At 42.5% G+C, this 12,413-nt stretch overlaps 1 protein-coding gene across 2 annotated transcripts in view; it reads left to right on the top strand.

Annotated features, from left to right (window-relative positions):
* The window catches only part of LOC145350870 (filamin-A-interacting protein 1-like), a 200,680-nt gene that overhangs the window by 98,257 nt on the left and 90,010 nt on the right, over window positions 1-12,413 (top strand). For both annotated transcript variants that reach the window (XM_080200263.1, XM_080200262.1), the window contains exon 4: window positions 3,125-3,303. In XM_080200263.1, coding sequence (XP_080056389.1) covers window positions 3,125-3,303 — 179 coding nt within the window. The remainder of the gene's footprint in view (window positions 1-3,124; window positions 3,304-12,413) is intronic.

The following is a 12,413-nucleotide window of genomic DNA, read 5'->3' as shown; positions in this document are numbered from 1 at the left end:
ACCTCTGCCTCAAGCCACTTAGCCGATTTTGGGTCCAAGTTGATTTGATTTATTTATCATCATCACATGTATTTACATACAGTGAAAAGTATGGTTTCTTTTGCACTATACAGACAAGACATACCTTCATAGAGAAAGAAACAAGAGACTGCAGAATGGACTATTACAGTCATAGCTAGGGTGTAGAGAAAATGCAAGGTAAGTCCATTCAAAAGTCTGACAGCAGCAGGGAAGAAGCTTCTTGAGTCAGTTGGTACGTGACCTCAGACTTTTGTATCTTTTTCCTGAAGGAAGAAGGTGGAAGAGAGAATGTCTGTGCTGCATGAGATCCTTAATTATGCTGGCTGCTTTGCCAAGGCAGTAGGAAGTGAAGACAGAGTCAATGGATGGGAGATTGGTTTGTGTGATGGATTGGGCTACATTTACAATCTTTTGTAGTTTCTTGCAGTCTTGGGCAGAGCAGGAGCCATACCAACCAGTGTGATACAACCAGAAAGAATACTTTCTATGGTGCAGCTGTAAAAGTTGGTGAGAGTCGTAGCCTACATGCCAAATTTGCCAAATTGCCCTGGATCCCAAGGACTCTTACCTTGTGACTAGTCTCCCATGTGGGGCCTTGTCAAAGCATTTCTAAAGTCCATGTCATACATCAACTGTATTACCCTTATTTACACACCTAGTCACCGCCTTGAAAAATTCAATTTGTTCAACATGATCTCTCCTGACAAAGCCATGCTGATTATTCTTAATTAAATGTTGCATCTCCAAGTGGAGATTAATTCTATCCCTCAAACTTTTTCCAACAATTTCCTGCCACTGATGTTGAGCTCACTGGCCTATAATTGACCTGTTTTTTTTCCCTACTTCCCATCCATGGTACCACATTAGTTGTCCTCCAGTCTTCTGGCACCTCTCCTGTGGCTGACGAGAATCTGAAAATGAGTGTTGTTCAAATTCAGGCCAGGTAAGACAACTTAGGTTGGTCAAGGCATTGCCCTGGGGAATGATCCTTGGAATGACTGTTCTAGAAGCTTTTGTTTAGTTGAAAAAGATGCTGAATATGGATGTATTCCTTCAGTCTGCAAAGGGTAGAGAGCTCTATATGAATACATCTGGCTTCCAGTATATGTAAGTGAGCCACATTGCAAGTTTAACCATTTTAAATTGGTTTTCAGTGTATAGCCTTACACTGATTAACTGATATTGCATCAGCTACTCTTTGTATAATCAACAAAAATTAAAATTGGGATGGATGTCTAATGGTCAGCTGACTCATTATTCATTTCATATTACCACCCAAAAGTCAAGAGTACCCTCAGTAATTCACCATGATTCCTGCTTGTTTCTGATTGTGTTTTTTTTTTCTGAGCTCTGACTCACATAGGACTGTGGCACTCCAAAAGGGCCTGAGAGCCATTCAACAATTTACCTCCTCAGCACTTTGCTGTGCCTCGTACATCTCACAGAAATAAGAATCACTTGCATTTCCCTCTCCTGCAGAATACTATTGTGAAGCAGAACTCTGACAGGCTGCATGCAATACGTGAAAAGGGCAGAACTGTTCCCGTGAAGGGGGGCACCATTAACAGAGATTTATTTAATAAATGTTGACGGTTGGTGGTGTTATCAAGAAACATACGTGCATGGCTACCTCTGAAAGCTCCCCGAGGCTTTATCCCAGGCCTCCTCCTATTTCTTATCCATATGCTGCTTCTCAGAGATATCATCCAAAAGTGTCATGTCAGGTTCCTCATAAGTGATGCTGAAACTCAGCTGTATGTCACCACCACCTCTCCTGACCCTTCCACTCTCCTTGATCTGCCACATTACTTGTCCAACATGAGTAGAAATGTCCTCCAGTCCACATCAGGAAGATTGAAGCTATTCTTTGTTTCAGCACCTGATATCTGATTGGATTCTTATGGCACTTTAACACATTAAAGATGCTATCTAAGTGCAATTGTTTGTATAATTGCAAGTGTATATGTGGAACACAGAACATCTAGTATCTTTTTCTTTGTTATTGTAGCAGAGGGATTAACCCATTTAAGACAAACAGTCCATCATCACAGAAACTCATTCGATGTTTATAGGCCTAAAGTAGTGACAGTTAGTTTTAGGTTTTTAATTGTTTTACCTCCTAATAAGCAGAGTGCCCCATTTGAACTCAGGACCTCAGAGTGGGGTGGAGGTAGAAATCACAGGAGATCCCTTATTAAGTGATTTAATTGCAGTGTCCCTAAGTGTGACCCCTGCGCTCAACACTGCTTTGCACTGTAGGCTTCAGTACAAATGGTGAATACCATAGATTTACAACATTACTAAGCTTGTTAATCCATTGTTCTCAGACCATTCCTAATAATCCACTCTGTTTTGAATGGGGCTGTTGTGTGGAACAGCAACAGGGTCAAAAAAGAACAGAGAAGCAGAGATACTGTGAGCAAATGTTCCAGTTCACAATTCAGACAAAATGGAAAGCAAAACAGGAGAGATTTAAGGAAAAAAATTTCCTCACGTTACTGCAAGGTTTTAACTTAAAGGCATTGTAGCAATACTGTTCAATGAAATGTAAAAATCTCTGTTAAATTTAGCACCCCAGTTTCTGATGCACCTCAATGGCAATGGATAAATGTTCCATCTGGTATTGAGCCACAATGCCTGGGAAGATCTCTGTTGAGTCTTCAGTTAATGTTGCTGATCTCATCAGGGGTCTGCACTGGTCCTAACACTGCTGGAAGGTGAAAAACACTCAGCTGGGGTTGTCATTCTTGGGTTACTTCCAGAAAGCCTTCGCTGGAAAGTTTGCATGTGTGGATGTTGCTGGGGGAGAGGGCCAGGGTTGGCTGTAATGCCTGCTAGAGTTGGATGGTTGGCAACCAGTTTAAGTTCAAGTATTAAGAAATGTCACTTGGTGGGTTACAGGATGCCTCCTGGAACCCATGGATCTTCACCCAAATGAGAGAGGGCAGAAGTACTGGGGAGGGAGGAATCAGCCTTTTGAATTTGCAGACACCTTTCTGTGTGTTAACTGGAAACTGAGATGAAGGGAGAAATCCATTTATGGGAAATGTAATAGGCTAGGGGAGTGCAAGCTGATTTTAATAATTCTTCTCTGTGACTGCAGTTGGATTTGTTGGTGGAGAAGCACAGAGAGACATATCGGCGTATGTTGGAGCAGTTACTTCTGGCTGAAAAGTGTCACAGGCGTACCGTGTATGAATTGGAAAATGAAAAACACAAGCACACAGATTACATGAACAAGAGTGATGACTTCACCAACCTCCTTGAGCAGGATCGAGAGAGGTAAGGACAAAGAGGACTTAGTGTCACCATTGTCTCTCACTGCGTTCACTTATAACACCAGGTTCTCATTTGCCATGCCTCAGTAAGATAAGTGGAACAGCTAACTTAGCAACAAACCATTGATGGCATAAACTAATAAATACCAGAAAAGCATTACATTTTTGTCACGTTGCAAAGGTTTTGCTTTGAGTTTATGTGCAAATGCAATTTGCCTTTGATATGCAAATATATATCGGGGTAGAATTACAAATCATTTTACTTTTAATTTCAAAGGTGATTGGAGCGATTACAGTTAAAATTGATGCTACAATAAGAAATAAAGATAGCTGAAACAAAATAAGATCATATGCATTTTAATGACTTTGTCGAGACTTGTTCAGATGTGACGATTAACACAGGGTCTTTGCAATTCCACATGTAATGGCAGGGAAAAGGGTCACCTGACCTCACAACTCCACTTTGTTTTACAGGAAAGCCTGTTATGGGTCTATGCTTCATAAGTTCATAGTAAGTTCATAAGTTTATATGGTATGAGTGCGACAATTGGCTCTGTAGAAATTTCAAAAATGTCACAAATGTACTGAAAACAGAGTTGTTGATATCATTGTAACCCTTGAAAGACAATTGATTTAGTAGACCAAATGCATGGAAATACTTAAACATGTTTCTCCAAGCTTCCCATCATGTCAAGCCACAGCTGTTTCCCAGTAGATGCTAAGTATTACCTGGTTTCTGTACACTGTCCCTTCAAATCTAGACCAACATCTGAATACGATGCAGAGTGCTGGAATGGAAGTGTCCCTTAGCTATTAATTGCAAAGATTTTAAGTGAAATAAACTTGGAAGATCTCAATATTCATATCAGTAAATTGCCATTAATTTGACATGTGTTGACTTTGTCAAAATAGACCTAAATGCATTCTTGATTTGTGAAGCTGAAAATTCTCATTGTGTGATTGAAAGTATCTTTTTAAGATTGGCTGTAAGGCACAAGAACAACCTCAGTTACCTGGTGAAGGGATCACACTTGTTTTAAACTGATGTGGAGGTGCACACTGATCTGCAGACTTGGCTTATGAGGAAGGAAAAAACAATAGGTTATGCATGCTGCAATAGGTATAGATGAGCGGGCACTAGTGTGCAGTTGTTTGCAGACATATGTGGCCTATATAGCTATGTGTCCCTATGGATTGGTACATGTGTGGTGTATATGGTGATCAGTATGTGCATACCATAGAGAGGGTAATTTACATGCAATGTGCATGCGTAGTGTATATAAAGTGCAGAAAAAAGTCTACATGCATGTTACTAAAATGGTGAAAATCATCATCAGCCAAATGAAAGCAAATTTTATCCAGCTATGAAACAAAGTGAATGTGGAACAATAAGCATAAACAGGACAGTGTAATGATGGGGCTGAGTGTGTACATCAATTTGGATGGAGCTTTCTGTTATAGTATAAACACAGCAATAGCTGGTGCAGTGTCTTGTCAATTTACAGTACTTCAGAGGTGTTGAGTTTTACAAGCAAATCAGTCAGCACCATAAACCATGCAAAATCCTCAAAGATTTCCAATCTTGTAATATGACATAAAGCAGCCGCTGCTGTTACAGTAAATATGTACACTACTTTATTTAATTAAACCCAATTTTGTCAGTAATTAAGCTGTTATTTTGTGACCACATTTCCTGCAGTTATAAATGATGCAGTGTGGACTAATGCTTTTTTTAAAATCTGTGCCCCCTCATTTTTGATCCTTTTATGAGCAGGAACAGTTTCTCCCTATCAACTCTGTTCAGTCCCCTCATGATTTTGAACATTTCTATTAAACCTCCTCTTAGCTGCTTTCTCTCCAAGGAGAACGGTCGCAAACTGTCCACTTAATTTACAATTTACAAATTTATCAGAGTACAACAGCTAGTTCCACAAAAAAGGGGCAGTGGTTTTGTTTCTCCCAACACTCATACACTACACAGCAAGATTCCAGGAGCAGCTATGCTGCGAGTTTCTCAGCAGGGCCTGGCGAGAAATGTGGAGCTCCAAGCTAAGGAAAGAAATTAGGAGGTGAGTAGCAATCCAGCAGTGGTTGCCACCCTGTGGAAGAATCAGCCTATTAAATGTGTGGTATATTGACAGGCCATCAAACCTCAACTATCTACAGCTGCTGAGAGAATGAGTGTGATGATGTTGCAGGGCATTGTAAGCTGTCTTCTTCCACACTGTGGCCAATCCCATGGACCATCAAGTGTAACGATCAAATGTGTCCACATCCCCCATGACCATAACGCTCTGCGTGTCATCATGTTCTATATGGATGACAGGAACCTTATAGCCAGCTTCACAGCACCTCACTGATCTTCCTAAAACACCCTCTAGCAAACTGAAGTGTGGTTACCCCATAGGAAATAAGAATATAAGAACATAAGAAATAGGAGCAGGAGTAGGCCATCTAGCCCTTCGAGCCTGCCCCGCCATTCAATAAGATCATGGCTGATCTGAAGTGGCTCAGTTCCACTTTCCCGCTCTCTCCCCATAACCCTTAATCCCCTTGCCTACCAAAAATCTATCTACCCATGACTTAAATATATTTAGCGAGGTAGCCTCCACCACTTCAACGGGCAGAGAATTCCAGAGATTCACCACCCTTTGAGTGAAGAAGTTCCTCCTCAACTCCGTTCTAAACTGCTCCCCCCCCTTATCTAGAGGCTGTGCCCTCTAGTCCTGCTGTCCTTTCTGAGCGGGAAGAATCTCTCTACCTCTACCCTGTCCATCCCTTTCATTATCTTATACGTCTCTATAAGATTCCCCCTCATCCTTCTAAACTCCAACGAGTACAGACCCAGTCTATTTAGTCTCTCTTCATAGGCTAACCCCCTCATCTCCGGTATCAGCCTAGTGAACCTCCTCTGCACTCCCTCCAAGGCCAAAATATCCTTGCGCAAGTGTGGCGACCAAAACTGCACACAGTTCTCCAGTTGCGGCCTCACCAGTGCTCTGTACAGTTGCAGCAAGACCTCCCTACTTTTATATTCAATCCCCCTCGCTATGAAGGCCAGCATCCCATTCGCCACCTTGATCACCTGCTGCACCTGCAGACTGGGTTTTTGCGACTCATGCACAAGGACCCCCAGGTCCCTCTGCACCGTAGCATACTGCAGCTTTTCGCCCTTTAAATAGTAATCCCTCCTACTATTATTTCTGCCAAAGTGGATAACCTCACACTTGCTAATATTGTACTCCATCTGCCAGGTCCTCGCCCACTCGCTCAGCCTATCCAGATCCCTCTGCAGACTTTCCACACCCTCCGCACAATCTGTTTTTCCACTCATCTTTGTGTCATCAGCAAAGTTCATTACCCTACACTCAGCCCCCTCCTCCAGATCATCTATATAATTGGTAAATAGCTGAGGCCCCAGTACTAATCCCTGCGGCACTCCACTAGTCACCAACCGCCAATCAGAATAGCACCCATTGACACCTACTCTCTGCCTCCTATTAGACAACCAATCCTCTATCCACGCTAACACCTTACCCCCAACTCCGTGCACCCTAACCTTCTGTAACAATCTTTTGTGCGGCACCTTATCAACGCCTTTTGAAAATCGAGAAACACCACATCCACCGGTTCCCCTCTGTCTACGGCACTTGTCACATCCTCATAGAAATACAATAAATTTGTCAAATACGACTTCCCCTTAACGAATCCGTGCTGTGCCTGCTCTATCAAACCATTGTTTTCTAGGTGCCTCACTATTTCTTCTTTGATGACGGATTCAAGCATTTTTCTAACTACAGGCGTTAAACTAACCGTCCTATAACTCCCTGCCTTTTGTCTGCTACCTTTTTTAAACAGCAGCGTAACATTAGCTGTTTTCCAATCTTCTGGCACTTCCCCGGAATCCAGCGAATTTTGGTAAATAATCACTAAGGCATCCACTATCACCTCTGCCATTTCCTTCAGAACCCTGGGATACATTCCATCCGGTCCTGAGGACTTGTCCACCATCAGTCCCATTAGTCTATCAATGAAAGATGGTGGTGAAAGGGTACATGAATGTAGGAAATCCATTCAAAACATTTCCTCTTCTCCCCTATTTCCCCCTCTTCAGTCTGCATCCAGTACTCTGCCTCAATGGCCCACTCTGCACAGGTGGGGGTGGAACAATATTTGGTAGAGTTTTCATGTGCTCCAAAATCCAGGGAATGTCAGTCAAGATCATCTCAGCAATGAGAAAGGATTTAAGCAATCTGTCTCTGCCTCTGTTGAAACCAACGGAGAGGCACCACAATAGGAGTAGTAGGAATTGGAAGGACAAAGCTTTGGAGTTTATTAAATATACGCATAATGTTTGTGAAAATAGTATGTGGTAAAGTTTACATTCTTTACCGAAATTGCATCAAATGTGTTACTTTGCACCACTTTATCATGTTGCCCATGTTTGGTTGTTGGCTGGTAAGTGATCTTTTAACTTGCTTACTGATGAATGGGAATGCATAAATTGGGGATCAATGGAGGGGGGAGAGGCAGCTGTATGGTCCTTGTATTCTAACACTTGGAGTCTGAGAAATACTTGCTTTACACCCTCTTAAGCAGACATCCTTTGCAGCTTCAAAGCAGTCAGGGGATTTGGATTGCCAAACGATGAAAATGTGATGGCAGCTCCTTCAAAAACTTGCACATACCTACCAATATGTCTATTTGTGATTGTAACAGGCTGTACAGCGCCAAATTGGAACCACTTAAAGGTCACAACACTCCTGGTGGGTTTGGGATGTGCAGGTTGCCTTGTGCCCACCATCAGTGACGCCCTGCCCCTATAGGAAGCCAGCCTGAAATGCAAACCTGACTCAATGCTCATTTTGACTGGCGGCATTTCAGCTGAATTTTGCATAATTGCCATCCCTGAGGAACCCAGTCACTGCTGACTGGGGCATTCTGGAAATTTCTCCATCAGAGCACTGGAAGGACACAGAAAGGACACAGAAGGACAAAAAGAAATGTTGAAGGCAGTTGTGACTTTGCCTTTTGCACATGTACTGTTCAGCTACCACGTCATGGAGGGAGCAGCTTCATGTCAAGGACAAGCAGATGTCTTTTAACACATGACACAGTAACCTGAGACACCTGAAGGACTGCTGTTGCAGCATGTCAAGCAAATTCACGTTCTGCCTGTACACCCTGTGTCACAGTTAGTTCCTCCTGTGAGCTGCGCCTCTCTGCTGCTCCCTCCCTGCTGCTTCCCTGTCTGTGGTTCCCTCCCTGCTGCTCTCTCTCTGCTGCTTCCTCTTTGCTACTCACTCTCTGCTGTTCCTCCTTTGCTACTTTGTCTCTGCTGTTTCCTTCTCCATGCTGTTTCCTTCTCCCTCTCTGCTGTCCTCCAGCAGGTCTCTCAACAGTAGACTATTACTGCTAGTGCTGCTGCTGCCGCAGTCATATTGCTTCTCTTTTGAGATCTATTCCAATGTTGTCAATTAGGGTGCCATCCATCTTGATGTGATCCTGAATGTAAATTCTCATCAAATGTAGATTGAATAAATCCTTTTCCATTTCCTCATTTGGAGAATCAGTGCAGAAATGATCATAGATCATAGAAAGATCATAGAAACCCTACAGTGCAGAAGGAGGCCCTTCAGCCCATCGAGTCTGCATCGAACACAATCCCACCCAGGCCCTACCCCCATATCCCTACATATTATACCCACTAATCCTCCTAAACCTATGCATTCCAGAACACTAAGGGGCAATTTCTTAGCATGGCCAATCAACCTAATCCGCACATCTTTGGACTGTGGGAGGAAACCGGAGTACCCAGAGGAAACCCACGCAGACACGAGGAGAATGTGCAAACTCCACACAGACAGTGACCTGAGCTGGGAATCGAACCCAGGTCCCTGGAGCTGTGAAGCAGCAGTGCTAACCACTGTGCTACCGTGCCACCCTGATGGGCCAAATGGCTTTGATCTGCACTGTAAATATTCTGTGATTTGGGTAAGAAAACATTTGAGTACTGCCTATTAGTAGCAGTATCTGCATGAGTTTTAATCAGTCTCTCCAATCGCTGCTGTATTCACATCTTGCTTATATGGCATTTACAGGAAGTTTGACAAAGCCATGATGCAACATGAAAGTTAACAACAACCCATGTTTATATAGAAGCTTTCACATAAAGAAATGTCCCAAAGCACTTCACAGAGTCATTCTAAAACAGACCATGACACTGAGCCACGTAAGGAGATATTAGGTCAGAAGACCAAAAGCTTGGTCAAGGGCAACATCTTACAGAGGATAGAATGTGAGACACCAGTCAGGAATGTATTTACATAGTCAAGTCTATAGGTAACAGATGGTTCATTGAATTTTCAATAGCAGAGGCGGGGCAAAGTTGGGTGATGTTACAGAGATGGAAATAGGCAGTCTTACTGATGGCACAAGTATGAGGTGAAGAATTCACCTCGGGGTCAGGTGTAGCACCAAGAAGGCAAACAGCCCATATTAATCTCAGACCATCACAGGGGTAGGGATGGAGTCACTTAGAAAGGATCAGTTTGAACCAGGGACGAAAGACATCCAAGGTTTAAATGGAGGAAGTACTGGGTGTCAGAGAGACAGTCTGATAATTTGATGTTAGAAGAGGAATTGAGAGAAGTGGTAGTGAGGTAGAGTTGAGTGGCAACAGCATGTATATGTAAAAGTGTTTAAAAATTGAAATATCACTCCAGTAGAGTGATTTGGATATGTTATCAGTCAACTTGCCAAGGGGCTTTGCACAACTAGCCTAACACGTTAAAATTCACCCCTAATTCCCCCTGTTCACATTCAACAGACTCCCATCACCATTATCCCAGCTTTCCCTGACCTAAAGCTTCATCCACATAAAACATTATTAATATCAATGATAGATGTCCATTGCATACCTGCTGTTCCCAGCTAAGAGTATAACTACTATGTTTCTATGTTTACAGCAGGATCTGCAAATTTATTTTAATGTCCAAGAGGCTAAGAGCTGAGACAATCAGACCCTGGCTTCCTTGCCTGATTGTGCTTCCAATTAGTGAGATTCCAAAATTTGGATACTATGATCTATACACTTGGGACACTGTATTACAAAATTTTCAAAACTAAAACCAAACAATGTGAGATTGTGTTAATAGATTCACATTCTACATCCATTTTTCTCTGACTAAATTCTGAGTAAAATCACAGGTTGACTATATGGTTTGCAAATCTGAGTCTCAGATGGAAAATATACACTGGAATTTGTCACTTACTTTTGCAGCCAACCTCATTACATAAATGAATGAAATTATACACAGTTAGTCATATGTTATGTTGCACGAGAAAAATAAATTTGTTCTGAGATGCGTAATCCCTTTTGTGATTTGTTTTAGAACTTACATTGATTTGAAGTTGCACATTATAGGCAAAAATATATTCTGGCTTCTTTATTCAGTTAACATTTTCTTTGCCGTAACTGATTATAAAGACTTTGAATAGGTAGATAAGAATGTGTGCCTTGTGGAAATGTTTTTAACGTAAGTTGTGTGCTGTAAAACGAGTGCTGTCTTTTTAAAGATTGTGTTCTTGTTTGCAGTTAGATTGTGCTGTTACATTCAGCATTGTAAAGGAGCACTGCTGCTACTCTGCCATTGGGATTGTTGGGGCAGGAGGAAGGCCCGTAATCGGGGCGGGCTGGGGGGAGGGGACTGCCAGGGGATGGTCTGGCGGCTGGGGAGGGGGTCTGGCGGGGGGCAGATTGGCACTCAGAAAGAGTGTACTGGAGATTGGGATGGTCTGGAACGTGAGGGCAGTCGAGGATGGCCTGAGAATGAATGGAGGGCTGCGATTGGGCCATGGTGGGATTGGAGGCAGCACTGCGGGGTCCTGGGTTGGTCAGCATTTGAGCTGGCCAGCAAACGGGAAGCAGACAGTTCAGGCCCACTGCATATGTGCAGAAGCTGTTGGTTTCAGCCTCCTGGGCAGGAATAGGCCCCGTCCTCTGAAATCTAATGGTATTCACATTGGTGGCCTCTGTATTGCACAAAGTGTGGGAGATTTCCACTGGGAAAAAACAGTGTGAATTACTCCTGTTCTCCTGCGAATTCGACACCTAGAATTTCTTTGGGCGAATTCCACCCAATGTTCTTGTTTGCAGTCCAATTTTGTTGTTGTTGCCTCAGGTGCTGTAAAGGGATGCTGTATGTTTAAATATTGTGTTCTTGTTTGCAGTTAGATTGCGCTGTTACATTAGGTGCTGTAATGCCTCACCCTGTAGCAATGCCTATTTCGGGTGAAACAGCAGAATCCTTGGCAGTGAAGTCTCATTCCCACCGTGCAGTTTATGATTCTCTCGGCAGATTCTCTGTACCCTCAGGAATGCACGAGTCAGTCTCTGAGCAATGTATGATTGCACATTCCCTTCTGCTGCTATCATCCTGGCTGCCCTTCTGATGGTGTAATGTTTGCACAGGTCACTTATGACAGAGATCATTAATACATATGCAATAAAAGAATGCAGCCCTACCACCTCTCACACCCCACCCATCTCACCTTTTAAAGTTATTTCTTGTTCTGGGCTTTTCAAAAAAAACTATCCTGTATTTTTCATATTTGTACTTAGAGAAAACTGACTTGAAGATGTGAGGTGCAATTCTCTATTTCCATCATTTATGTTTGTATTAAAAGTAATTTGGTGCACAGTGGCTGAAAAAGTAATGGGCTAGAAATTGTTGTCAAAATAATGGCAGAGCTAATGGTTCTCACTGTCATTTATAGCAAACGGTCCAGCAACTTCAGGTGAGGAGCAGATGTGCTGTTAAATGTGAACATCCAGATTACTGCCTGGGTAATGCTACTTTGTTGTTAGCTTTACTGGGATGACATTGCATTGTTAGTCTTTCTTTAGATACCTGCTGTATTTACCCATAACATGTCGATTACACTCACCATTGAAAGTTAAGTCTTTCCATTACAAATCATCATTACTTCACAGCATGATAAGTGTTTAAGACTGGCAATCAACCCCTCTGGCATTAACAATTAGCTTATATAAGTGTGAAATCTCATTCCTTCAACTTTTCACATGTCAAATTATAAATGTTGCATTTTTTT

The sequence above is a fragment of the Carcharhinus amblyrhynchos genome, chromosome 12, assembly GCF_965287045.1.
Source record: "Carcharhinus amblyrhynchos chromosome 12, sCarAmb.v2.hapA, whole genome shotgun sequence".
NCBI lineage: Eukaryota > Metazoa > Chordata > Chondrichthyes > Carcharhiniformes > Carcharhinidae > Carcharhinus > Carcharhinus amblyrhynchos.
This window is presented reverse-complemented; position numbering and strand designations above follow the sequence as displayed.